At 41.4% G+C, this 27,001-nt stretch overlaps 1 protein-coding gene across 1 annotated transcript; it reads left to right on the top strand.

Annotated features, from left to right (window-relative positions):
• Positions 1–10,800: 10,800 nt before the first annotated feature.
• On the top strand, positions 10,801–26,234 carry ETS2 (ETS proto-oncogene 2, transcription factor). The gene is made up of 10 exons (XM_065634330.1): positions 10,801–11,205; positions 14,573–14,644; positions 17,622–17,742; positions 19,644–19,763; positions 20,256–20,456; positions 21,271–21,354; positions 22,124–22,366; positions 22,547–22,810; positions 23,514–23,632; positions 24,629–26,234. Exons 2-10 carry the CDS (start codon positions 14,573–14,575, stop codon positions 24,842–24,844), a joined length of 1,440 nt encoding a protein of 479 aa, XP_065490402.1. The 5' UTR covers positions 10,801–11,205; the 3' UTR covers positions 24,845–26,234.
• Positions 26,235–27,001: the final 767 nt, after the last annotated feature.

The following is a 27,001-nucleotide window of genomic DNA, read 5'->3' as shown; positions in this document are numbered from 1 at the left end:
GCTAGGCTTTAAACCAGTATCCCACAGAGAAGCAACAGCACGAGACATAATCCTTCAAACGCGTATTTCTCTTCCCTTTGAACTGCTGCAATCTTTTCTCTGCTTCTTCCATTTCCAACCCTTCCCTACACAAGCTGTGCTGAAAATGCTGCTGCTAAAGTCATCCTGGTGGTTTGTCACTTCAACACCTTTTTGCCCAAGGCTTTACATCACATCAGCCACAGGCTTCCAGCCTTTACCAGAAACATGATTCATGAGACTTAGTCCTTCCTACATGCCTGCTTTTGTACCTTCTCACCTGGTCCCACAGCCCCCTCTGCACTCTGGATCAAAATGCCTTTGCTGCCTCTTCGACACGAAAAATGCAAAGCAGCTGGTTGTCCATTGGGCTTCTCCTGGAGGACACAGAAAAAAACATTTTAAATAATGGAGTTAGAGAACAAGATGGTATCCTGTACAAATTAATTCACTTCTCCTTCTGTAAACCTTGGCTTGAAACCTGCCACTTAGGCATTACAAAGTTCTAGTCATTCTTGCTCTCCAATGCCCTCATTAAACTAGATGTCAGGTCTTTGGAAAAGGAATGGTTTGGTTTGTTTGTATAAAACCTGACATAACTAAGAGCCTCACAGAGTCCCTGGGAGCAAAAGCAAACATGAAAATTGAGACCCAGAGGATGAAAACAAACACAGAGCATAATCAGTAAATTGACATTTGCATCTTATAACAAAGACTATGGTTAGGAGCTTCATAAAGTTTGTTCTTGAAATTACTGTTTACGAAAGATGTCAAAAAGATAACTGGGAAAGATTTCTTTGTGGAAACCCAAAACCAAATTTTGTATAGGTCCCAAGTTTCACAATGCTAAGCACACATACTTAAATCACTTAAGATCATCACCTGCATGATCAGTATCCCAAATAGCAGAAAACTACTGGGTAGGGAGAGTACTCTCCATAATGAACATAGATGACATATCATCCATACTGAAATACTGGAAACCTGGGAAACTGGTAAGATTTAGATAGGGAGCACTGAATTCCAGAAGACTACCACAGCAGGGAGGAAAGTATGGAATGTACTCTGCCACTCTTTCCACTGGGACTTGTAGCATGAGGTCCCCATGTTACTTACAGATCTGGCACATCAAAAAGAAAAAAAAAAAAAGAGTAAAAAAAATTAAAAAAAATAAAAAAAATAAAGGGAGGCATTAATGATCTTCCTGAAATAAAACAAGATATCTGATTCACTCTCTAGGGACAGATAGCTGCCCACTTTCCATGCCTGCTCACTTGTTCTTGGTAAGATTTGGCAAGCCTAAGTATCAATGGCAGTGACCATTTGCTAAATAGGTTCCCAAATAAAACTGCCAACTCACTAATTAATAGAGTTTGAATACCCTTCAGACAGTCATGACTTTCAGTCACTGTTGATCTCATTTGGACAGGAACAGGTCCATTTGGCATCTCCCAGTGAAGGCTGAGAGTTACCCAGCCCCATCACTTGTAGGCTTGGCAGCCAATTTAAGGCTGACCCTAGTTATTCAGCTCTTCAGGCAACACTGAAACAGCAACACAAGCTCAAGTCTCCTCTCACATCTCACCAAATGTCCGCAAAAGAGAGCTGGCTCAGACAGAGCTTGAGTAGTGATGAGAAAGCACCAAGCAGAAATAAATATTACAGTTTACCAAAGCAACAAGACATTTTGCAAGTGGGAGAATAAATGATGCCTGGCTCCCATGACTTGCGTCTTAGGGTGGCTAATCTCATTTCTAATAAGATACAAACTCTTATCTCAAGCCTAGTAAGATGTGAGCTCTAATCAAAGGTTCTTGTTAATAGCATTTATTTCTTGTGTGATTCTCTGGAAACATAGTTGAGCCCACATTTCTGCCTTTATCTCCATGGGGGCACTAGCTCTGGTGTCTTTTATCTACTCTGCTGCCTCTTATTTCTACAATGTGTAAGAACTTTACTTCCCTCAGATCATCAGATCCTTCTCAGCTTTGGTTAAAGTTGACCAAAATGTTCAAAAGTTCTTTGGGGGAAACAGGAAGCCAGAAGAAAAAATGTCTGAGCAACTTCGTGACTCTCATTTCCTTAAGCTAAATCCAAGTTAAAACACATCCTTGCAGAGAAAGCATGAACCTGTGTAACAAATACTTGATGAACAAAATTTTTCCTTAGGAACATATTCTTTTCAAGGGAAGAAGAGAGTATACATGCAGAGGTGGGAGAACGAAATATCCTAGAAAAGCTAAATTTCTTTAGGTGTTTTCAACATCCTTGAAAACAGCAAAAGGAGTGAAGTGTGCTCATTTAGGAACTCTTTGCCTCTTTCTCAGTAACTAAACTGTCCACTGGAACATGTAATGACACAGGATACAGAGACCTAAGGAAAGTGAGGGAAGCTTTTATTGTCGAAATGTCTAAAATGTCTGATGTGTGAAGCAGATGCATCTCTTACGATTTATGGGACATTTCATACACAATCTCCAACCTTTTTTTTTTTTTTACAATTGGAGACACTGCTACTACAGCAATGCTGGCCCTTGCGGGTGAGAGTCCAATAAGTTCCTCTTGGGAAGCATCTTCAGAGCACTGCCCCAAATGCCTTTGGTGTTCGGAAGCCGCCAGCAGCGAAAGATCAACCAACCTGAGGCAGGGCTGCAAGCTGCAAAAACACTGGGAAGGGACAGAGGGTCCAAGCGCAGGGAAAGGGTATTTAAAGGTGATTGCTGACCTTAAACCCTGGCACACATTGGCTGTGGGTTCCCAGAAATGCTGGGTTTCTGTAAGGGCACAGAAGGAATTTAAAGAAGGCGAGATCCAAATCCCTATCTTTTAAAATCTGTTCAATTTGTTTCCTGCATGGCCAAAGCATGTGTTCCCCTGAGATAAGAGCTCCACACAACAGTTAGTTTCTCCTGGCTTTACTTAGAAACACTAAAAGCAGTACAGGTTCTGCTTAAAGAAACTCGACAGAAATCAGCAGCTCTCACCCAAGCGGGACCCAAGAGCATATCACTTCCAAAGTTCAGTGTCCATACATGAGCAGAGTTAAAGCTGCGATGTGGGTAGAAATCACATGGGTGACATCGATAAAAAACCGAATGTTCTCCATAAAGGTCATAGTAGAATATACATATGCTCATTTAAATACTTTTGGGCAAGCATCAGCTTTCTTCATAAATCAGCCATGTTAAGAAAACCAGTTTGTACTGAAACAAAGGAAAGAGATTGCACTACAGGGAAAAAAACCCAAATATGTGGACAATTTACTTCTCCCTTAATTAAGGGATTTCCAATGCTGGGAAAAGGCACAAGAGCAACAAATTCCTCTGGCTGCTTATCTGCCCAAAGCCAGAGAGTAATCCACTTCACACCTGTGATTGAGCAGTGACTCCAGAAATCTCTGCACTGTCAGCGGGACCAACTCCTCAGCTATGGAAACATCTGTATGAGGAGAAAAGTACATCTGGCCCACAGTGCGGAATTCATGCTTGTGGGGGAAAAAGCTACATGAAGATTTGTGTGGAGAGGAACTGCCTACAGTGCTCTCCCACAAGACTAAGCCTTTGCTTGATGTGTCTAGAACTCCACCAAAACCCACTGTTTGTAAAAAAGGCAATTTAAAATAAAGACTTGTTTGTTTGTTTGTTTTTATTTAAAAAAAAAAAAAAAGCCAGGAGCAAAGAGAACGCAAGGGTTTGATCAATCATGGTTAGTTTTTGCTTTGTTTTTATATAGTTTTTTTCCAAAATACAATTCACAAATTATTTTTGAGACTGATTTTGTTGTTCCTGGGGGGTGGAAAATACAACACCTAAGCTCCAGCAGATCCTCATGGACTAAGAAAATTATTTCCCCCTTGTTTTATGCCAGCCCAGCACAGGCTGTCCCCGGCCAGTGTCGACACAGAGGTGTTGGTTTCAGCCCTGTGTGTCATTAAGTGCCTGCAGAGTGCTCGCAGCGTCTGGGCTTCATGCAGGGCCAGATGGCCACAGTGGCACAGCACAGGGATGTGCAGCCACCCCAGTGGCCGTGTCACACCCTGCAGGAATGTCTGCTTTGCTGGGGGCATGGCTATCAGGGCAAAGGGACCACAGTGCCCTGTGTTCCTGCCACTAACAAAGCTGCACACGGGGTGAAGCGAGACTTATGGTTTGGCCCCACTTTGACACTGGTGCGCAATATCAGCTTCCCCAATACCCTACAATCCAGCCCCCCCCCGCCAAAGCTAATTATTTCAAACTCCAAATACAGAATTTGCTAACTAAGGTCGATCAACACAACTAAGCTCATTTTTTTTCTCTGCTAATATTAATAATATTCTTACAAACAGTACTGTTTTCTAGAACCCTGGTATATGGCATATGTCATGTGTTTTCCACAAATATTAGACATACTCCCACCCATCCCTTCCATATTTCTACCTCATTTGCTGTTATGACAAAGATATTCTTTAATGAATCCTAATGACTCATCTCAAACGTTGTTTTTTTTGCATTCTGATAAGCACTAGACAGGATGACTAATTGACTACATGCAACACCTAGACAACGTGAGCAATTCAGTGTTTGCTTAAACCATATTAGATAGTGATAATAGACATAGGCATTGCACCTGCTCCATTGTTAAAAAAAAAAAGACAATAAAGAAAAAAGGAAAATAAAAAAAAAAAAATTTAAAATAAAATAAAATAAAACCAGGGCAGATGCAGGAACTGTTGCTTATATTTGTATAAAGTGAATTTATCTTGTCAATATTCCAGAAAATGCATGTTTTGGCTGTTATAAAGCTTCCCTCTCTTGTAAAAATGACTAATTTGACATTATGGCCTCTGGGGAAGTAAAAGCAAAAAGACAGCCAACTTGGCTAAGACAGAGCAGTACTTCGCAGAGGAGATGTCTGCGAATCAAAGACAGGCAGTTCTCCAAGTCTACTAATGTATGCACCAGTGGACACAACAATGTGCACACCCACTTATGGCTAAAGCTGATATTGCCTTTTCCTTTCCTACTTCTGTGAGACTGGGGTTAAATTCCTTAAGATAGGGAAGTCTGAACAGTTTTCCAGCAGAAGAGCAGATCATTAAAGAGGGATATAGGTTTTTCTTAGATGTTATGCTAGTCACACACATAGCCTGAACTTTTGCTTAGGTCAAGAAAGAGGCCAGAAAGCTCTTTCCCACTCTTGGTACTGAAAACTGCACGTCCTGTAGGACCCAGCATGTAGCACCTGTCAGGCTCTGAACCATGAATTTCAAAATATTGTGTAAACAGAGATATCCTTATTATTCACTGACCACAATAAGACTCACTGCTGCTCTTTGTGTAAGGATGTCTTCATGCAGTAAGAGGACACACGGATGAAATCATAGTATTTTCTTGCCAGAAAGAAACAAGTGAGTAGACATGACTCTGTGCTCACTTTCTGTGCCACAAGTTCTGCCACCAGCCAGCGCTTGGCTGGTACTGCTCGCTACACAAACAGAAGCAAATGAGATAAAAAAGCAAACTGCGAAATTGCTCTGGAAAGTAAGGGATACAAAAGAAGTAGGTTAAGCATAATAAAGGAGGTATATAGAAAACATAAAAGATGAGCAAATTCTACTCTGCACTCACATGCAGTAGTATATGTTGGTATGAAAAAAAAATCTTAAATTTCTCTTCCAAAAATATACCCAGTGCTCACACAGACGGTTCCCACTTAAAAAAGTACAAGAGCAGCAGCACCAAGCAAGGCTTCCCAGCAATAGGGCCGCCCTTTCTGCCACATAGGCATCAGCATGAGTACACCTAGGGCAAATGTAAGTTTTTAAATTAATTGTTGACAACTTAGCAAGTGCCAGCATGCAACTTTTATAGCCACAGAAGAATGATGAAAAACTCCTATGTTTTTCAGCAATGAAGGAGAAGAAGAGGGGAACCATACCCATGGCAAGATGAAGCATGTGCCATTACTGGCAAGAGAAGCATGTCGCTGCCCACATAGGTGGGAGAGCAAATGTGGTGATGAAGGTCACATCACTGTGATTAGTGAGTTGGACAGGGGAATTATAAGGAAAGTAATTCTTAAAGGAAACCAGTGGTACATGAAATGCAGAGAAGGAAAGAAAAAGCTCTGCTGCTAAAGGAAGCTCAAGTGTCCTTTTTAGAACGCAGTTGTCCAAAAGCAATTATTAAACTCTGATGTTTCTGAATATACTTGGCATTAAAAAAGTTAACATGTGCTTTTTATTGTATGCCTCAGACTGCACGAAATGAATTAAATACATCCAAAATGGTATGAGCAATGGCGTAAGCACTAGCTAGTTTAACAACCAATCTTCTGCTTTAATATGAAAGGTAAAGGCTTAGGTTTTTCAGTCATATGAGACATCATCCTACGGTTCATGCGTTAGGCATCTCTTCTGTCTGCTAGCAACATCATTTGAGGCATGCTTGTAATATTTTCACTTATTAAAAAATCAGAAACATAAGGACTTCAAATTTTTATACTTTATGGTGCTGGCAATTTACTTAATTTCCTTCAGTTTTATGAAGGTGAAATGTAGCACTTTATGGACAAAATGTAGCAATTTCTGTTACTGCTCAAAGGTGCTGGCAGCACTTTGACATAGTATTTTTTTCTACACAGTAATTATTAATGTTGGTTTGCATGTGCTCAGAATAATGACACGCACATGAATAACCTGCTATACTTTGTGACTCACTGAGATGCCTTCACAGAAATGATCTTGGTCGTATTTTGTACACCAAACACTGTGGGGAGAACATTTTGGCAGGGACGGTCAGTGGTGTTTTATTTTAACAGCCTCTTCCTTACCAAGCAAAGAATATAAGGTTGTTTGATACCCCCTTTCCCCAACCCTGGATAAATATTTTGGTTTAGTTGTGCTTGAATGGTGGAGTCAATCAGTTGCATCCTTTGTTTCAATCATAATAGCATCTTGTCTGAAGTTGTTATTTCAAACCAAGATAGCTGGGCCTTTATTTTTCAAAGACATTTCCTGAGGCCCTTTAAGCTGTGATCTTATAGATGGTCCCTCCTGGAGCTTCATTGTTAATTGTCTTTTAGGGGCACAAATATACAGCCTTTTCTTTCAAATTCAAGATGACCCTGTTAATTCACATTACTGCATGCAAATGAACCACGAGGCACTCCCGGGGTCAGGAGGCACAGGCCATCCCGCACCCCTGGGCACCCCCCAGACACCCGTGGGGCTCCCCCAGCAAGGGATGCTCCAGCCCAGCAGAGCCACGGCGCTCCCCATGGAGGAGGAGGAAGAAGAGGAGGAGGAGAAGGGGCACGTGCAGCCCAAACATACTCAGGCAGAGGAGCTGAGCCAACATGCAGATGAGCGCACAACACGTACTCTGACAGCACAACAGGGTTTTCACTCCTCTGTGTCCTCTCTCGTGGCACAAGAGGAATTCTGGAGGAGTAAGTCATAGCTGCTCCAGAGCCCTGGCTGCAATGCAGCTCTGCCACATACCTGACGCCTCACATTCCCGCTCTATGCTTTAAACCTCTACATTTTTAGGATCTTATTCCCCCTTCATGTCGGCCCCAGTGAGAAGACAGTGGCAGATACTGAGTGAAACCCTTCCCTGAGATGCCCTGACCATCAGCTGCTGCTCTTCTCCTCCTCCCTGGCTTTGCCAATGAACTCACAAATCTGCATTGCAGCTGCTCAAATCAGAAATCTGGGGCCAAATTATACCCTCAGACAACCATCCATTGCTTTCAGTGCAAAATGTCTTGCACTTACGTACTTAAAAAAAAAAAAAATCTAACAAGTTCCTTCAGCTTACTTCATTACAAGAGGGTTGCTCTCTAGCATATTTCTGAGATACCATTGCAGAGAAATGCAATTAAAAAACCAAACAAACAAAACAGAGACAAGCCCTGAAAACTTTCTTGCAGCATGGATCCTCTTTAAAATGAGAAATTTATGAGAAAGAAGGACTCAAAAAAAAGTCCTACCAGAGAATCTCAGTACAACTTTCTTTAGTCTTTATCTCTTTTCATTCCCTTTATCTTTCTAGCCACTTTAGAGTACCACAGCTAGGTCTCCCTCACTCCTGAGAAAAACAAACAAACAAACAAAGCCACACACACTAAACAGAAGCATCAGTCAGTCCATCCCAAAAAATCACAGCATGGTGCTGATACCATGATTATTCTTAATTTTATACAGAACTCCTCCATTCGTCTCTGACTGACAGTACGCCGACACACACACACACACAAAAGCAGAGGTAAGAGATAAAGCAATTGCGAGGAGGACGGACAATTCCTAAAACAGAACAAAACATACAGGTATGATAGATAAGCATTTTCGAATAAGAAAAAACCTATTTTTTTCTTTGGGTCTCTAGCTTAAAGATGTTACATTTTGAAAATGAGCAGTGCAGAGGGATCACACAATTATAGAATAACTTGGGCTGGAGGGGAGCACGCAGGTCTCTCTGTCAACCTTCTGCTGGGGATGCTTGGGACTTTCACCAGTGAAGATCAGAGTGTCTGTGGATGAAGTTTTCACTTGCACTGGGAAAGCTTATTTCCAAATATCCAACTAGCATTTCCCCTGTTGAACTGTGCACCTTTGGTAGAGTCTGGCTCTTTTTTTGCTGTAACCTTCCATTCAGTAGGTCAAAATAGCAATGAGACTCCCCATTAGCCTGCTCTTCTGCAAACTAATGAAATCCAGTTCCCTCAGCCCCTCCTCATGCATTGTGTGCTCCAGGCTACTAGGCTTGTGCCACTTCTAATGAAGCAATAGTGCATTTTTATACTAATGATAAGTATTATTTAAGGAAATTAAATACTGTTGTGGAAGAAGAATTACTTTAAAAATAAGAAATTTTAATAGAGCAAAATATGGCCAGGTTAATCATTTTGCTCTGGATCCCAGAATGTTAATTTAGCAAGAAATAAATAACTCCCAGGCTTTCATCTGATCTTTTTGACAGATGTTTCCCCTATATAAAGGGTGGCATAGTTGTTTCTGTCAGTGTTATAATTAAAATTGCTATGCAGCTGACATACAGTTTTTAATAGTTTCCCTTAGGATTGTAACAGATGTTGCCTTATTAGAACAGGACCCTCCTGAAGTAAGAAATGTCATTGGCATAATCAAGACACTTATTTCAGTCTCTCAAAGTAGACTGCCACAATTTGGCCAGTAACATTTGACCCTAAGGAATAAAATATACCCTACTTTTCTAAGGAGAAAGTAGAGGATCTTACTCTGGGCTAACAAGGTACCTGGTCCAGCTTTTGGGGTGGTCAGAAATAGCTGGAAAATATAGGAGGAGGGAGTCCTGACAACTGCACCACTAACAGTCGAAGAAACTGGCTTTTTAATGGCAAAAATAAACACAGATTAGGCACATGGTGAAGGGTGAGTTGAAATTCAGTGAGTTGAGAAGTTATTGGGCACCTATCACAAGAAAAGTTACAACCATATGCCACAAGTGTTAATTTGAATGAGGACTTAGTTTAAATAAAGAAAGGTGTGATAGCAAGCTTAAAGAACAGCTTTTTAAGTGCAATTTAGGTCCCTGGTGTCCACTGAAAATCTAGAGAAGTCAAGGGTGGCAGCAACAAGAAACTGTGGCTCCCGGTTGTTTTCTCCTTTAGAGCTCCTGGATTTACTGCTACCAAGGACTGCACCTGTAACCTGTGAGGTGGGTGCTGCAGGATGCAGCCATCCAGGTCCGCTGGGCACCCACAGCAGGACGGCTGCCAGACGGACACACCGCCGCTTCTTTCCAACCAGAGCACGCAGCATGATAGACGGCTCACAGACAGGTCTCAAACCCAGACACTGCCAGGACACGGTTCCGACGCACAGCCAGGCCAGGGAGTTGGGAAGCATGCACAGATCCCCCCACCTGGGTGCACCCAAGGTGTTTAACATCACATAAAATAAGTCAGTTGTAGGTAACGTGGCAAGTGAATTAGGGAACTTAAGTGGCTCCAATGAGCAGAGAGTAGAATAACAACAATCCATGCCTCCTGTCTGCCTGTCCACAGACCCTGTCCAACTGCTCAGGGGGAGCTCACTTTGACAAAATATATTTTAAGAAAGCTACTTTATATTTTGGTGGCACAGGGCTTCTCACAACTTTCCAAGGGCTACCATTTTTTTTCAAGGTCTGAGGGACACCACCTCTGTTTGACTGACTGTGGTGCTTGGATCTGCAATTTACAAGACGAAACTGTCAGCGCAGCTTTCACATTGCATCTCGTTTATATTAAGAACTCCTCCAAATAATTGTAGAAGATGCAACATGATGTAACTGCTGAATTTCCACAGCAGTGTCACGGTTTACTTATCAAAACAGACTAATTATAGAGATGCTTGGATTTTATGGGTTAATTCGCCTATTTTTATCTATGTCGAGGACCGATATTAATCAAAAATAAGCATGGAAAACATCTAGCATGAATTATCTCCTGCATAGCCAGGGGAAAAAAGGTAAAAAAAATTTAAAAAATAAAAGATCAGTCTCTATGAGCTAAAATTATCTTCTCCTCTCCCCATACCCAGCAGCATCAGGCAGGGAGGAGGCGTCGGGGCCGGGGGAACGGCCCGGCCCGCGGGCAGAGAGCCACTCGGGCACTGCCGTCCCTCCCGCCTCCGCCGTAGGGACGGCGACTACAACAACAACCGGGTGCGCGGCGGCGAGAGGGGCCGGGCTTGAGGGGAGGCGGGTCCCGCCGCCGCCACCTCCCCCCTGCCGCTGAAGAGCGCCTGCGAGGGCGGGCGGCGCGGCACAGCTCGGGCCGGCTCGGATCGAATCGGCTCGGTAGAGCGCGGGCCGGCGGCAGCAGCGGCTCGGCCGGCAGCACCCACGCACCCGCCACCGGGCACCCGCCTGCCTGCCTGCCTGCCTTCCTTCCATCCATCCTTCCATCCATCCATCCATCCTTCCATCCATCCATCCCTCCCTCCTCCCGCCCCGCTTCCTCCGGGACTCTCCGCTGGGATCAACCCGCTGCTGCTCCTGCTGTTGTTGTTGGCCGGCTCTGCCACATCGAGGATATTTTGGCTCCCGGAGAGGCAGCGGCGCCTTCTGGTTTTTTTTTTTTCTATTTTTTTTTTTTTTTTTTGGACTCCGTGTAGTGCCGGTGCCGCCGCCGTCGGGGAGAGACGCAGAGGAGCGGGCGAGCGCTGGGCTCGGGGGCCAGGTGAGGCGGGGGCGGCCGCGGGGAGCGGGGGAAGGAGGGAGGGAGGGAGGGAGGAAAGGCTGGCTCGCCGGCAAGCACCGACCCGCTCCGCTGCGCCGCCGGGGGGGTCTCAGCCGCCGCCGGGGGAACCCGGGCATCGCCCCCAGCCCCCCGCGGCCGGGCCCCGAGAGCGACTTGCCCCGGCGGCGGTGGCGGGAGGCGCTGCCGGGGAGCGGGCAGACCCCGCGGGCGAAGGGGGCGGCGGTGGCCGCCGGGGCGGCGGAGGGGACCCCGCGGGGCAGAGCCCGGAGGCGGGCGGGGCGGCGGGCGGGGCTGCCGTGTGGAAGCGGCTGCGCGCCCGGGAGCAAAAGGGTTAATGGGCAGCGCGCTCTCTGGGTTTGGTTAGTGCTTTAAAGGGACTTGAAAAATGTTGGGCCGTATGATCTCCCCATCTAACTTTTATGTGGGCGAGCGTGTCATATGTGTGAGAAGTCACAGCCGCTCTCAGCTATATCTCGCATCGGTACTTCAGGAGCCCGATAGGCGCACGGGGGTTTCAGCGCTCCCCAAAGCAGGCGATTGTCTCTTTAGCAATTGGTACTCTTTGTTTTGTCTGAAAAATTTTCCATTTAAAAGCAAAACAACAGCCAGACACTACAACCTCCCCTCTCCACCACCCCACCCCCCCAAAAAAAAAAAATCCAAGGAAAAAACGTTGGAGATATGTTGCGGACAGTAGCATGGTTTCGTTCTCCATGTGGATGATTCCCAGGAGGCTCCAGCTTTGGGCAAGCACCTGGCTATTGCTGAAAAGAAGTTGATCAGAATTCGGGAGTATTAGTTAATAAGTGCCTGATCCTGTTGACCCTGTTTCTGGTTCACCCACTCAGCTATGCGGGGGTGTTGAAGAAGGTGTCCTGCCAGTTAAACCAATTATAGCTGGCAAGTAGCAGTCATTAGCATTAGTGGAGGAGTTGGAAGCGAGGCCCAGTCACACCGTGCCCTGCTGTAGTGTCTTTTCTGAACTTCAACAGCAGCTTTTGAAGTCCAGCAGAAAACCCTTTGTGTCAGGAAAAGCTGTGTTGGTTTTTCAGCTTTACTTGTCTTGTGATACTTCTGTAAGGGTTTTGGATCTCAGGGCTGGAAACTAGTCCTGCTGATGGGGAGAAAGCTGATGTGTGACGAGCAAAGGCTATAGAAATTCATAACAGCGTGAGAGACGTGGTTGTAGGAAGAAAACTGGAGTGTTAAAAAGCACACTAAAGATCTTCATGTGTTATTGGACTGAAGCTCAATGTCTAGTTTTTCATAAGCTGTGTGGTGTGCAGGCAAGGCCACGGAGCAAGCGAGCAGCGTAGCATAGAAAAAGTGACTTGGGTTAATGAGCAACACCGTGTCATGAAGACTTTGTACAAGCCTTTTGTCTTAGGACCCTAAGTGTTTCTAAAGAAACAAACAAAAAACAGGAAGGAGAGAACCCCAGTCCTTTTAGTCTGTGGAGAAATTTCTAATAAGATTCATGTAGAGGCCACAATTGCACCTGAGAGTGTCAGCAATCTTATTTGTAGTCCTAACTGGGGATCAGATCTAAACGTACTGAAAATGTGCATAATGTTTTCACAAACACTTTCTGATCAGTGAGGTTTACAGCTAGTTATCCCTAGACACTGGAGCAGGTTTCAAAGGCAAAACCAAGGGTGTTAGAAATTCCCATATACTTTTTTTGAAAGCCCAGCCAAATGCAAGGATAAACAGTTGTTTAAACTGTGGCAAATTTAATGAAAATATTAGGATGCTTGCTGAGTGAGACTCATGCTGTGTAAAATTCTTTGCTGCTCAGTGAGATGTGTAATTTAGATCAAATATTTGTACATGCTATTTGAGGTAAAAACCATCATTCATAGCTTGTACTTTTGGGTAACATTAATGAAGTGTAAGTTAAATATTCCTTTCATAGTCAGTTGATACATTTTATTTCGATTATAAGCCCCAGACCTTTGATGACAGTGAAGCTGAAATGAGCCTTTCAGGTTAAGGACTCTTCATTTTTAAGTGATCAACTATGTAAGAGGATGAAAAGGTTCCTTGTCTCTGGCTGTTGGATTTTTTATTTTTCTCTTCACTTGTATGGATGGCTTTTGAATGCATTGCCATTTTAACAGGCTGGGCTTATTTTGTTAAGATCCTAATTTCCCATGTTTTCCTGAGTTTAAGTTTGTATTTTGATTTCTCCTTTTGTTAACGTGGCTAATGAGAGAACTTGCTTGTGATAAGTGATCTCAATTTTGTGGAAATATGAATGGTGTCCTGTGCGACTGTTTAAATACAAATGCACGTTTTCAGTTTCTCTTACGCAAGAGAATTTAGCCCAATGCTGTGAAACAGGAGAAGGAAGATAGTTGAGAGGCAACTTGCCGCAGTGTAGTCTGATAAGGTATTGTTCACCGTCACCTGAATTACAGCATCACGATAAACCTGAACAATGGCCATAAAACTGGCTCGATCCCTTATGTTTGATCTCTCCCGTAGGTCAGTAAAAGGATATGAATCTTATCACTGTTTTCCTTAAGTTATATATAGGAGAACAAGTTATACAGGCCTCATACAACCTGTTCCTGTAATACAGGCAACACGATAGAGCTTCAGTAGTGTGAAAGTATTGGTAGTGGTCCCATTACCAACTCTTTAAGAAGGGTATTTTACTGCCTAAACCCTTTTCCATTTAAACTTAGGCCCTCTAAAGCTTTAAAAATGTGCTAATCACATGTTTACAAAATGCCCGAGATAACATGGTTTGAGACGCTTTGGCTAGTGAAGGAAGCAGGTAGCTAATATCGGGTATTGGCTTCAATGATAATTCGTAGAAGGGGTGAAAGGGGTGAATGTCAGTACGTGAAGGTGTACCACGGTGAACGCTCTGTCACTTCCTTCCTTTGAAAGCTAAAGTCCAAAGTGAATCATGACGTGTGAACAGGAATCTAGTAAGCAAAAATAACACAAAACCAAATGCTTAAGATAATGGGTGAATGTTAGAAAATATCTCTAAGCGAGAGATACTCGATGGACAAAGGACTTCTGTAGTGCTTTCAGACTAACAGAATAAGGTACTAAAAGCCTTCACATTGGTTATCAGAAACTAAACATCCTCACTTGCTCCTATCCTAAAACTTTAACATCAGTGATGCCTGTGAAAAGTCTTCCAGTTAAAAAGCTGTGTAAGCAAGATGGGAATTGTGCTGTGCGTGGTGGGATGTGAGCAATGAGAAGGAAAGCTGCCTCCTTCCAAGGGCTGTTCTGTAGTCTGTACTGGACCGGTGTGATACGTCTGTTAACAGGCTTGCTTCCTCGGTTAGCAATGTTTTTCATGTGACCCATCTTGTTTTTTCAGATGAGTGATTTTGGGATCAGGAACATGGATCAAGTGGCTCCGGTGTCTAACATGTACAGGGGAATGCTCAAGGTGAGTACTCTTGAGCTGCCAGCTTCTAAACCCAGCCGGTCCATCTCGCAGCTAATGCATTTATTGTGTTCTTATGCTAGCAGAGGGATTGTATAACCACGGCAAGGTGAAAACAGATATTCAGGTTTTAACTGCTTGCTTGTAACCTCTAGTCTTCTACAGCATTCTCACTGAGTTTAGTAGAGATGTGAAAAGCAGAACTACAATAGGAAGATGTAAATCTTACACTGTCTACCCTCTCCCCCACAGAGGCTCCCTTCTTCCATCCCCCAAATCCTAAGAACTTGAAAATGAGAGGTAGACAAGAACAGAGCTCAAATTTTTGGAGTTGGTGGAACTTTTGCCTAAATAAAGGTTACGGGGTTGGCAGGAGGGGTGGTCTTTGTATCATCTTTAACTTGATGAGACTAGCAGAGGGCTGTTCTGATATGACTGGTTAGCTCTGATTCATTCAAGAGCATTGTATAAAAAAAGTAGGTTATTCACATACTAGATGAAACTATATAAAATGGAAGTCAAATAAATTGTAAAAAAAAAAAGGTAGTTATTAAATATATTTTATCTTTAGATAGACTGTTATTTTGTTTTGAAAGGAATTCACAAACTGAGAACAAATGAGAAGCAGACTCTACAGACTCTGTATTTGAGGGTTTCCCTCCTCCCCATTTATGCAAGTTGTTTTTTAATTCCAGTATAATTTTTTTTTTTTTACACAGCATTGAGTAATGTAAACCAAATAAAGGTTAGGAAGACACTTTCTGCCTTCATTAACTTTGAGGAATGTCTGTGTTTTGAAGAATCAGTTAGTGAGACTCTGGTACCCTAACTTTTCTGATGTTTTATGTCCCCTCTTAGCTTTCTCTCCTGCCCACAACAACAACAAAATCCACAAGACACCCCTCAACTTAACAGCTGTGTGATTGTTAACTTAACAGCAGTGGTTGTTGTAGGCAGTTATTCAGTGTTCAGTTGTCATATAATTAAGTAAAAATCGAGATGTGTATTCTACTATTTTGTAGCTGTTCACATTTATTTTGTTCTGTAATAATTACTCTTAGATATGTTGAAAAAAACCAAAATATTGCATAACTGACAGGGCAAGCAGAATTTATGCTACATTGGCTTTTTCCTCTTTTACTACTATTGAATCAAGAACCTGCTTAAACATTAATTTTCTCCTTTTTGAAATATGAAACTAGCACAGTATGGATTTTACTCATTCACATGCCACAGCATTTTTTCCAGTGACTCAGGCTAAGGGTCAGCTATTTACACAAAATGCAGGAGTTTCCAAATTGTGTTGAAAGAACTTGCCCTTTCTTTTAGGTACTAGCGATGAGTCAGTTCTTTTATCTAGTAACGCATAAAGAATCTTTTACTAGCGGATTTGGCAATTGCTATTAACTTGTTTCATTCGGATGTGAGCCTTTTCATAGGTTGGCTTTGACTCTTTCCTCTAGTTGTGGGGGGTACCCGAACCAACCACACACAGTTTGTCTCCACTGGCCAGCGCTCAGTGGAGATTTCTGAACCCAGTTAACCCCTAGAGGCATGATATTGTTTATTTTAACAGCTTTTTCTTCTGTGGAATGTGTGCTTGCATAATGTATGTACTAGGATGCATTGCCATCTGTTATAAAATACAGCTAAAAAGTTACGATTTCTAGTTTCTTAACCAGGGTTAATGTAATTTGGGGAGGTGGATGACATACAGCACATGGTACAAAAAAGGCTCTAAGCCACTTGAAGCTTTGTGGTGACCTAAAAAGGAAAGTTAGGGAATGTGAGAAAACATTAATACTTATTTGCTATTCCAGAAAGATAGTTTAGGTTGCTTTTGCATTGCACCTGAATACTGCCCTGAAAAATCTTTGCCTTGTCCTCAGCTAAGTTCTCTACCTTGGCATAAGCTGGCAGACCAGTGGATGCCTAAAACAAAGAAGCATTTGCAAGTTGCCTTTGTCTCCAGCTCCCTGAACTGCAGTAGCTGCCATGAATTCATGCTGCAGCTCTCCTGAACAATGTTCTATCCTCAGGTGCTTTTAAAAATCTCAATGGCAACTTTTATCCATCCGTGCCGCTAGATATTGCAGATGCTCTTTCCTTGTGACTAATAGACAAGTTGCATAAGTTATTTTTAAAGTTATTTCCTCCTCTGTTAACGTTGCTTCAGCCCCCCGAAAGACTAATGTGGCCAAGAGTAATAGTACTCTGTGTTTCTAGCATACACACTGACACAAGTGAAGTTTGAAAGAATTTAGGTTTTCAAAATATAACATCTGTCATAGAACCTAGCCATGTTACACTGGGCATCTGAGCACCTCAGAGACTGCAAAATATAGTGGCTGCTAAATCCAGTAAGACAGAAGTATAAGGGCCACAGCAAAGGAGTAACATCTTTCCTCAAGCCCTGTAAAGCTTGCTGTATAACTTCAAGTGATGTGGTTCAGATTAAACATTTCCATTAAAAAAAAAAAGCTGCATAAACCTACCATAGGTCTTGCACTGGAAGTTGTTTTTCCATAATTTACTGATTATGTCTCTGCCATCAAGTACCCATCAAGTGGACAGTATATTTAAAGGGTTAGGGAAATAAGGATTTCTTTAAAATATACCTGGAAACAATTTTTTATATATATATATATATATGTACACACATGTGTGTTCTCTATTGTTAAAGGCCTCAATTACAGGAAAACTAAGAATATCCTTACTTGGTTTTACTGTAACATGCGGAACATGCCACCCACGTAGTATTGTGGTCTGAATGTTAATTGTTTTGTATTAACGTACAAGAAACTGTCATTGTGTTTATATTTCAAAGGCACAAGTTAGCTGATTCAAGATAGTGGCTGTGCATCATCTCCCAGTCTGGGAAACCTAACCCAGCCACTACCTAGCAATGAAGTTGACACTTCTCTAGCAAAATGCTCACATTGTGGTTTTTTTTTTTTTTATTTATTCTATTGCTTTGCAGCGTCAACCTGCGTTTGACACCTTTGATAGCTCAAACTCTCTCTTTGCTGGATATTTTTTCTCACTAAATGAAGATCAAACACTTCAAGAAGTGCCAACGGGATTTGATTCTACTTCTTATGGTAAGTCTTCACTTTGTTCCTTAGTCTATTCAGAAAGAAATATACTCTTACAAGTGCACCATGTGTTTCCCTAAAAATAAGTGGTTTACTACATAGAATATTAGTCCATACTTGATTTTTTTTTCCATGTGAGTTGCTCTACTGGTAGTTGCTGTTCTCTCTCCTGAAAAGGAACGGGCACTGGGATTCAGTAGCCTAAAACTTACAGTCCATGGAAGAACACTTAGTAGGTATTGAAGCAGAGCTAAGAGGTTTGGTGGGGTTTTTTTTAATTAAAAAAACACGTATATGGTATGTGTACTTAAATTTACAGTGTAATTATGGTCGAGATGTTGCAGGTATTCTGAAAGATCATTTCTTGACTCTTTGATGTTAAATCCCAGAACACAAAATCTTCATTCCCTTTGACTTTCTTTTTTCTTTCCCTCCCGTAGGGTTTGTTTTACTCCTTACCTTAAAAAACAGGGGTGGGAATGTTTACAGATCCTTTTTTGTGTGCGTGTGTATGTAGGACAGTACCTACTAAAAGTTGTCTGCCAATTCTTATTTAACATCCCTGACAAAACAGGGAGTTTTATCCAAAATGTAGATTTTTTTTCATGAAGCACTTTATTTCCCCTTAGGGAAGGAAAAAAAAAAAAAGCCTCAAACCTCTGAAAACCACCAGTCCTTTGTTCTGATGTGATTCTAATCAGTCACCCGCTCTGGTCAGTGAAGCAAGTCCTAGCAGATATTGAGGATGGGTGTGGTGAAAGCAGAAGTTAAGCACGGGCTGGTGATGAGCTGCACTTGCTGGGTCAAGTGGAGCCAGTAGACAGTGCAGGAAAACAAGAAGAGCCGCACAGCTTCATGGACTGGCTTCAAGTCTGCCAAGTTCATCACCTTTATATATCCTGCCACTGTTGCATGCATCTAACATAGCAGAGCTCCTTTAAATGCAACCTGCGTGTGAGTTCTCAGAGGCTCTCAAGTGTTCAGGGATGCAGTAACAAGTGTGTTGTTGCCCTCAGATAAACCCTGTCTTAATGACGTCAATCACAAACAAACTACCAGAAAAAGATTTCCTAATCTGAAACTTCTAGGCAGTGTGGCTGGCTTTTTTTCAACTGAGAAATTCTTCTTTCAGGGTAAAATGAGGCATCTTCTGGTGAAAATTACCCAATAAGAAAGGTTGAGTGCCAGCCAAATTTGTCCCTAAAATGGAATTGACTTGCAAATTTGAAAATCAGTTAAGCATATTCGTAATTTATACTTGCATAGGAAGATGTTGATTTTTTGAATCTTGTTGCATTATTTAGGCACTGAGTACCAGCTTGTTACCTGTCACACTTGTTTGGTTCGTACACTGGAATAATCTGTTACACCATGTACTTGGGCAATTGAGATATGCATGGGAAGGTCTGAAATACAGCCCAGTGGAAAGCAGTGTTAAATAGTGCAAGCTGATTCTTCACAACGCTACCATCAGTTACTTAGCTCTCAAACTAAATGAAGACTCTCTGGAGTTATAAGGAAGTCTTGGGTCAAACTATAGGTGACAAAATAGGAATAAGCAGTCTCTATTTCCTTCTAAAAAAACAGTAATGGTAAAGTTTCCCTGCAACAAAGACATTTTATGTAACTACTAGGAACAAATGAGTGGCTATATCATGGAAAGCTGCAAAGCTATAAATTAACATGATGCAATTTTATCAAGCCAGTATCACAGAGATGGTCGTGTCGATATATTAAATCAAAGACTTAATATGTCAGAAAAGGGATCTACACTGTTTTTAAGATACCTGATTTCTAGCATCCTTTTCATATTTTTCAAATAGTGCAGCAAAAACCTGTCACCCAATTCAGTGGCCTGAAAGTTAATGTATCTTCTTTTTCCCCACTACCCCTTTTCTTTCTTGTAGAATCGAACAACTGTGAATTGCCTCTGTTAACCCCATGCAGTAAGGCTGTGATGAGTCAGGCCTTGAAAGATACTTTCAGTGGTTTCACAAAGGAACAGTGTCGGCTGGGTATCCCAAATAGTAAGTGTTTTCTATTTATAAGCTTTTCTCTTTTTTTTTTTTTTTTAATGCTAAGGAGGAGGCTGAATAGCAGCTCTTTCAAAAGAGAAAGAATGATGTCAGTAGGAAATACAAGAATGGATCCTATGTGAATCTGGCACAGCTTGACTTGGAAAGACCAGACTTGCTGGTATTAAAAATGGGTTCATGGAGAGCTCGTGCTTTGGCAGCATAAGAGGGAATCAAGTAAGCTGAGGACATCTCTGGCTACAAGTGAATGCAGAAGAAAAATAGAGGACTGTTTTTTGTTGGTTTTGTTTGTTTGTTTTCTTTTTGTTTGGGTTTTGTTGTGGTTTTTTTTTCTTTAAATTCAAGAATAAATTCATTACTAATTGATTCAGAACTAAGTAACTTGGGTTATCACTTTTTTTTTTCATTCACTGCCTTCTAATGAAGGTTATTTGACAAAGGTCAGGAGTTATCTCTAAATGCTGGATACTTTCTGTCTTACAGATCCCTGGCTGTGGACTGAACAGCAAGTTTGCCAATGGCTTTCCTGGGCTACCAATGAGTTTAGCTTGGCAAACGTGAACTTCCATCAGTTTCTCATGAGTGGCCAGGACTTGTGCAGCCTGGGCAAGGAGCGTTTCCTGGAACTGGCACCTGACTATGTGGGTGATATTCTGTGGGAACATCTGGAACAGATGATAAAAGGTAGAGTTATGGAGCCAGAAAGAGCTTTTGTTTTAAGTCTCTTGTAACAGAAATAAAAATGGGACTCTTTCAACACTTGTTTTGTTATGAAGGGCTTTTACTATATATGAAAACTCAAAATGAACTTTAAAACTTGGTTAATAAAAGCATTATCAGAACTATTAATACATCCTTTTTTATGCAAAGCACAGATGCAGATATCTGCAGAAATGATTCCATGTTCAGGCTGAATACCTATTGCAGTCAAGTTTTATTTGGAATAATCATTGAAATAAATGAAATTAGGATAAGGCCACTGTAATAGCCCATTTAAAGAGAAATGAACCGAGAGCTGGACAAAATTTGGTCACTTTTTATTACAAGATTTTGGTTTTTTCCTTCAATGTAGTGTGTTTGAAGTAATTCAGTGAATGAGTGTAAAGAAGTCAAAGACACCTAGAGATGTCTTAGGTGAACACTGGTGTTACTAAAACCTTATGTGCAGTGTCCTGAGTGTTCCACTGGTTTTGGAGTGTGACATTCAGTAGTTGCATGAATTAAGGATTTCAGCCTTGAAGCACACTGCAATTATTGTTCTTTCTAAGTTTTATGTTAAAATTCAATTGATACAATGGTTGCGAGTTGGTTGAGTTTGGTTGGTTGGGCTTTTTCATGTTGTTTATCTCAAGAAAGTGCAATGCAGTGTATCAGTAAAATTTCTGTGAATGATAACCTCAAAAATATTCAAGAGAATCAGAAGCTTTTTGTGGCATACAGGTCGAATCTTTAAAACTATAAAACCAAATTTTCTTTTTTTTTTTCCTCCTCTCCCTAGACAGCCAAGAGAAAACACAGGATGAATATGTGGAGAACTCTCATCTCACCTCAGTTCCTCAGTGGGTGAATAATAATTCCTTAGGTAAGTATTTTAAGAAATGTGACATTTTACATCTCTTACATTTATTCTAGGTATGTCGCAGATCCCAGTTTAAAAACAAAAAAACCAGAAGTACCAGAATAGTTACTGTGCTTGAGGAGAACACTTGACTTCAGCTGCTACAGCCTTCTTTCCTAGTATTGTTTAGTTGTAGTCTCCTTCATATCGGAAATCTTTTGAAGAGCAAAGGCTTTGAGAAAATCAAATTTCCTCTATGTAGGCTAAAGGCTACATCTGTGGAGCAGTGACCATTCCCAGCTCTAGCAAACCAGGTCAAAAACGAGCATCTCTGGGGAGCAGCAGGACTTATGTTCAGGCCTTTTTGAAGACTGTGGAAGCGTAATAGAGCTTTTTGAAAGTGTATGGGCTGCAGTGCTAGCTGTCTCAGATTGACTGTGGTAGAATGAAATACAACAATAATCAATCTCCAGCTCAACCTTATTACATCACTTAATGATAAGGACCTTACTCAAAACCACTTAAGCTTTTCCAGCTTTTTCTGTAGCCCCGTATTTTCCCTGAAGAACAAACAATAAACATATTCATGGTTGGCAAGTGATAGTGGGAGATGTACAGCATCTGATTCAGAGCCCATTAGATGGGGATCTTCTCAATGACTTCAGTAGCCTTTCTAGTAGGTCTGTAGGATCTATCACTCTTTCTCTGCAACTGTAATGAGGTGCTGGAAGTGTATTAGTCTAAGGGACTGCAGAGGAAAACATCTAATTCAGTCTTTTATTTCTTTCTTCAGCTGTTAATGTAGATCAGAACTCCTATGGTATGCAAATGCCTGGATACCCTAAAGCCCTTGGTTATCCCAAACCCAGTCTCTTGACTGACATCTGTCAGACTTCCACAGGACCAAATCTCCTCAGTCCAGAACAAGAGTTTTCATTGTTCCCTAAAACCCAAGCAGAGGCTGTTGGTGTGAACTACTGTGCAGTAAATCAAGATTTCCCAAGAAGCAATCTGAACTTGCTGATGGATAATTCTGGTGAGTCATTTATCTGCGTGATAACCGTGGGTCCAAGGCCATATTCTGAATGACTTTTCCTCCTCTGCATAATTTGTATTTACAAACTAGATTGGGGTGAGGAGGGAGAAAAAAGCAAAACAAACAAACATGCCAACACTTCTCTCTTCTCTTTTTTTTTTTAAATTTTATTTTATAAAGGTAAGCTTAGAGAACACGAGTCTAGTGACAGTGGTGCAGAAAGTTACGAAAGCTCAGATTCGATGCTGCAGTCCTGGAACAGCCAGTCATCATTAGTGGATTTACAGCGTGTGCCATCCTATGAGAGTTTTGAAGATGACTGTAGCCAGTCCTTGTGCCTGAGCAAACCTACAATGTCTTTCAAAGACTATATTCAAGAACGAAGCGATCCTGTAGAGCAAGGGAAACCAGTTATACCAGCAGCAATTCTAGCTGGCTTTACAGGTACGTAGTGAAGCAAAGTGGTCACTCCTTTTCTTGTGTAACATCAATATTCTCTATAAATGTGTACTATGATGATAAAGTTGTGTAGTTGTAAGGTATGTCTTACAACTTGGTCAGACACCACTACTCATGAGGAGTTTCAGTTTTAAATGTTACCGAAGAAAGTCTCGTAGGAATATCCATCTAAAGCAAGAACAGGCAGGTACGTCAGAGCACAAAAGAAAAATCAAATGCACTTTTTTGATCTGTTTGAAAAAGAGGGAAACTTAGACAAAATCTCCCACACTTGGGAGCTTCTGCAGGCGTGGGCTTGCCTGTTAAGACCTTCTTCCTGTAGTCTTTGCTGAAATTGTTTTTTCCTCTAGAACACTTGCCAAGCCAGGGACTGTAGGACAGACGTGAGAGCTTGAAATGTAGCTGATGGGAGGTGCGAGTGAGGGGTGAGGAGTCCAAACAAAAAAGGATGACATAACCCGTGTCAGATCCTTTGTTGCCATGAAAAAGCTGGCTTGTTTTAATTTTAACATGTTTATGAGCAGATTTGTGTTACAGTGAAAAATCTAAAGTTTCTTTATGGTATTAAAAAAAAAAATGGAGTAATTACAAGACATCCTATGATATGAGTATGGTCACATACATTGGTTGTGGTAAGAGCTTGCAGAAGTATTAATTATGATTTCCCCCACCCCCGCTCTCTTGACAGGCAGTGGACCTATACAGCTATGGCAATTCCTTCTGGAGTTACTGACTGACAAGTCCTGTCAGTCATTCATTAGTTGGACTGGAGATGGATGGGAATTTAAACTTGCTGACCCGGACGAGGTATGTGGCTGATTGTGATGAGCGAAAAGATTTACGGTCTGATCCGCCGTCTGTGGGCCTAGTCTTGAATATAAAGCATTTACAAGATCAGACACTTAACTGAAATCTCTTCATCTGCAAATGCTTTACTGTACAGTCAGGATGGCTGTGGGATGTTCCCCCCACTCTCCTCCCACCCAAGGATATCGGCATTTGCTTGTAGTTAGGAGAACGTGTTGTGCAGTTTGAAACTCAAAGGTAGTATACCAAGTTAGCTCTCTTGTCAGTGTGATACTGTAATTAGCTTACTGAATGGAGTTGAATCAACAATGGCTGGAATCACACAAAGGCATGAGGAAAGTGCACTCCATGTACCACCATTCTTTTAGATACACAGCAAATACAGTAGTGCTGCTTTTAAAATATTTTGGGAACTTATTTGTGATGACTAAATCTATAAATAGAATGCATTTTCATCTTCTGATACTGTTATCGTTAGGAAAGCTATTGTATTAAGAGACATGATATCAAGTCCACTGAAGCCTTTATTAAAAACAAACAAAAGTATCACACACAAACCACACAATGGGGCATGGAAATAATTAAATCCAAGGAACTTCATATAATTCAACTTCCTTCTAAAGAGCTGTCCATACTGCTTAATAGAAAATTAATGCTTAAATAACAAAATAGTATCTTCTTGAGAAAGGAAACTCTATTTCCCATAAACTTGATCTCCTTAAACACATCTTGGCCCATCCACTACGAATAGATATCCTTTTCACTGGTATTTGCTATCGACCACTTTCTTCTGAAGCTGCTGCCAATAACCATCTTGGAGCATGTCCAGCTGAGGAGCCAGTCACCAACTCTTCTCTCACCTGAGTTTGGGACATCTAAAGCAAATAAAATGCTCTGGCTGAGAAAGGGTTTTAATAACTGTGTTTGTCAGCCACCAAACAGAAGAACATGACTTGAATAAACCCTTTGCATTTCATGTTCTTTTTGGACTGGCAGGTGGCACGGAGGTGGGGAAGGAGGAAAAACAAGCCGAAAATGAACTATGAGAAGCTCAGCCGAGGCCTGCGCTACTATTACGACAAGAACATCATCCACAAGACTTCGGGGAAGCGCTACGTGTATCGCTTCGTGTGTGACCTGCAGAACCTGCTGGGGTACACGGCGGAGGAGCTGCACGCGATGCTTGGGGTGCAGCCCGACACGGAGGACTGAGCCCCGGGACGTGGTGCTGCAGGGGCGAAGATCACGCCTCGGGACCGTGTCTGGGAACCGTCTGCAGTCGGTTCTTCTGGCTGCTCGGATGGGTGCAACTCTTGGGAAATAAGGACCTTCACTGATTTTGTAACCAGGGAGAGCTGGAAGGAAGTGGCCTTATTTCATCAGTGGCTTTGGGTGTTGCCATGTCAGGCACTTGAGCAGCATGGGTGTCAGCACAGACCCCAGCTCTGCCATGAAGACATGGAGATGCTCTCGGGTTGAGCATTTCAACTACCTGTACTGCCGTATAAAGTGTTTTGGCTACTTAACGCTGCCATGTAATAATGGGTTGGCTTTAAAACCAAAGGTTGGGCGAGAAACCAGTGATGCAGCAGAACTATTGCTCAGATATTTTAAAAATACCATCATCCTTGCTTACATCTTACATCTTATTTTATAAAAAAAAAGAAAAAAACCCTAATTTATTTTAAATGACCAGTAAGGAGAATCGGTAATAGTTTTGTTCTAAAGCATGTTTTATTATTATTATTATTATTATCACTAGTCCAGAAGTGTGCTGCATAGGTACATAAATGTGGCCAAAACCAGATGTAGCAACTCTTAAAAAAAAAAAAAAAGACCCTTTAAAGAAGGGGAAGGAAAATCATACCATTTCAATAGTCAGTTTGTATATATTCTGTGATTCTTTTTGAAACTCTGTAATGTTCCTATTTAACAGATATTGTATAGTGTAAATTAAACTAATTGTATGTGTGTTTTTAAATAGGATGAATGTAAATTTATGAGATTTTTTTTCATGTTTGTCTAGGACATACAGCCTTCTGCAAATATTTAATTGGCCTGGGAGATAACATAAGTACTCAGTATGCATGCATATGGTATGCCTATGATATGAAATGGGGGGAGGGGGGAGGAGGGAGGGCTGGCTCAGTATTTTGCCGAGACTGAAGCTGGCAATTCTTTGTGCATTTTGGCATTTTTACAAGAAACTGATGTTGTATTCTGGGACATAAAGGGCCTGTTTGTGGTTTCTTCTGTAACTTAAAATGAAAATATTAATATGGATAAAACTAATTTTTTTTCCTTTATAAATGGCATATGTTTTTTGACTTCTATGCATGTCCTTTTAAAAAAAAATTATATACAAGCCTTATTTTTTCATTTGACTTGTCTCTTCTTCCTGCAGTGTATCCTGTATGATTAAAATATGAATTCTATTTTTGGAAATAACTGTGACTCCTTTTCAAAGATCAGGAGGGATTTATGTAGCAGCTATTTTTACTGCAAAAAAAAATTAAAAAAAATCACTGGAAAAATGTACTTTGTAAGAAAGCTTTATTTTTTATCTGAGCTTGATGTACATTTAAATGTGTTGTACAGTGTGAGAGGTTTAAAAATACGAGTCTTTATTAAAACCTCTTGAACAAGAAAATAGCACGTGTGCTTTTTAATTTGGAAAATTTCAGAAAGTTCCCTCTCTTTTTTTTTTTTTTTTTTTTTCTTTTTTTTATTTGTTGGTTCAACCCTTGCCCATTCCTAACCCACCCACCCTAAGCCAGGATAAAAGCAGAGATTGGGGGGATAAACAAAACAGACTTACAGCAGTCGGGAGCTTGTTAGAGAAAATTCTGCAAGACTGCATAGGCTTGTGGTCTTGAACCAAGCTAGATGTGTGTGATCACTCTGCATTTAAATAGAAATTAAAGTTTTTGTGCTGTGCCTCTGAGAGAAAACCAGCAGTTCTGCACTGTGCTGGGATTCAGTGTGTAAACTGATGGGTAAATGCATGGCAGAGCAGAGGCATGTTAAGACTACTTATGATTAAACTGTTCCTGATTGTATCCTATATTGAAGGAAGGCTACTGTTCTAACTATTTAGCTCATATTCTTCATCCCTCCACTTTACGGAAAAGCAGGAAATAAGGAAACATTTGTTCTTAAGCGTATATTTAGAAGTAGAAAATGTAGTTATTAAAAAAATGGTGCTTCCCCTAGGCTTCTTGATCCTTTGATCTGTAGCCATGTCTTGATCTTGCTTTCATTGTAGTCACTGAGGTTTATTAGCATGTTAAAAATTCAGAGAAAAAGGGTGGGTTTTTCTAAGAAAGTACCTTTCTAAATGGGTGGAGTGGAAAGGGTAGGCCTGTGTCT

The sequence above is a fragment of the Caloenas nicobarica genome, chromosome 1, assembly GCF_036013445.1.
Source record: "Caloenas nicobarica isolate bCalNic1 chromosome 1, bCalNic1.hap1, whole genome shotgun sequence".
Classification (NCBI taxonomy): Eukaryota; Metazoa; Chordata; class Aves; order Columbiformes; family Columbidae; genus Caloenas; species Caloenas nicobarica.
The sequence above is the reverse complement of the archived record's forward strand: the minus strand, read 5'-3'. Positions and strand labels throughout refer to the sequence as shown.

Bases quoted from the DNA above. Each gene is read 5' to 3' on its own strand.
- ETS2 (XM_065634330.1), top strand. From the start codon at position 14,573: ATGAGTGATTTTGGGATCAGGAACATGGATCAAGTGGCTCCGGTGTCT. The intron at 17,743-19,643 runs GTAAGTCTTCAC...TCTTTCTTGTAG, and splicing joins ATTTGATTCTACTTCTTATG to AATCGAACAACTGTGAATTG. The intron at 22,811-23,513 runs GTACGTAGTGAA...CTCTCTTGACAG, and splicing joins AATTCTAGCTGGCTTTACAG to GCAGTGGACCTATACAGCTA.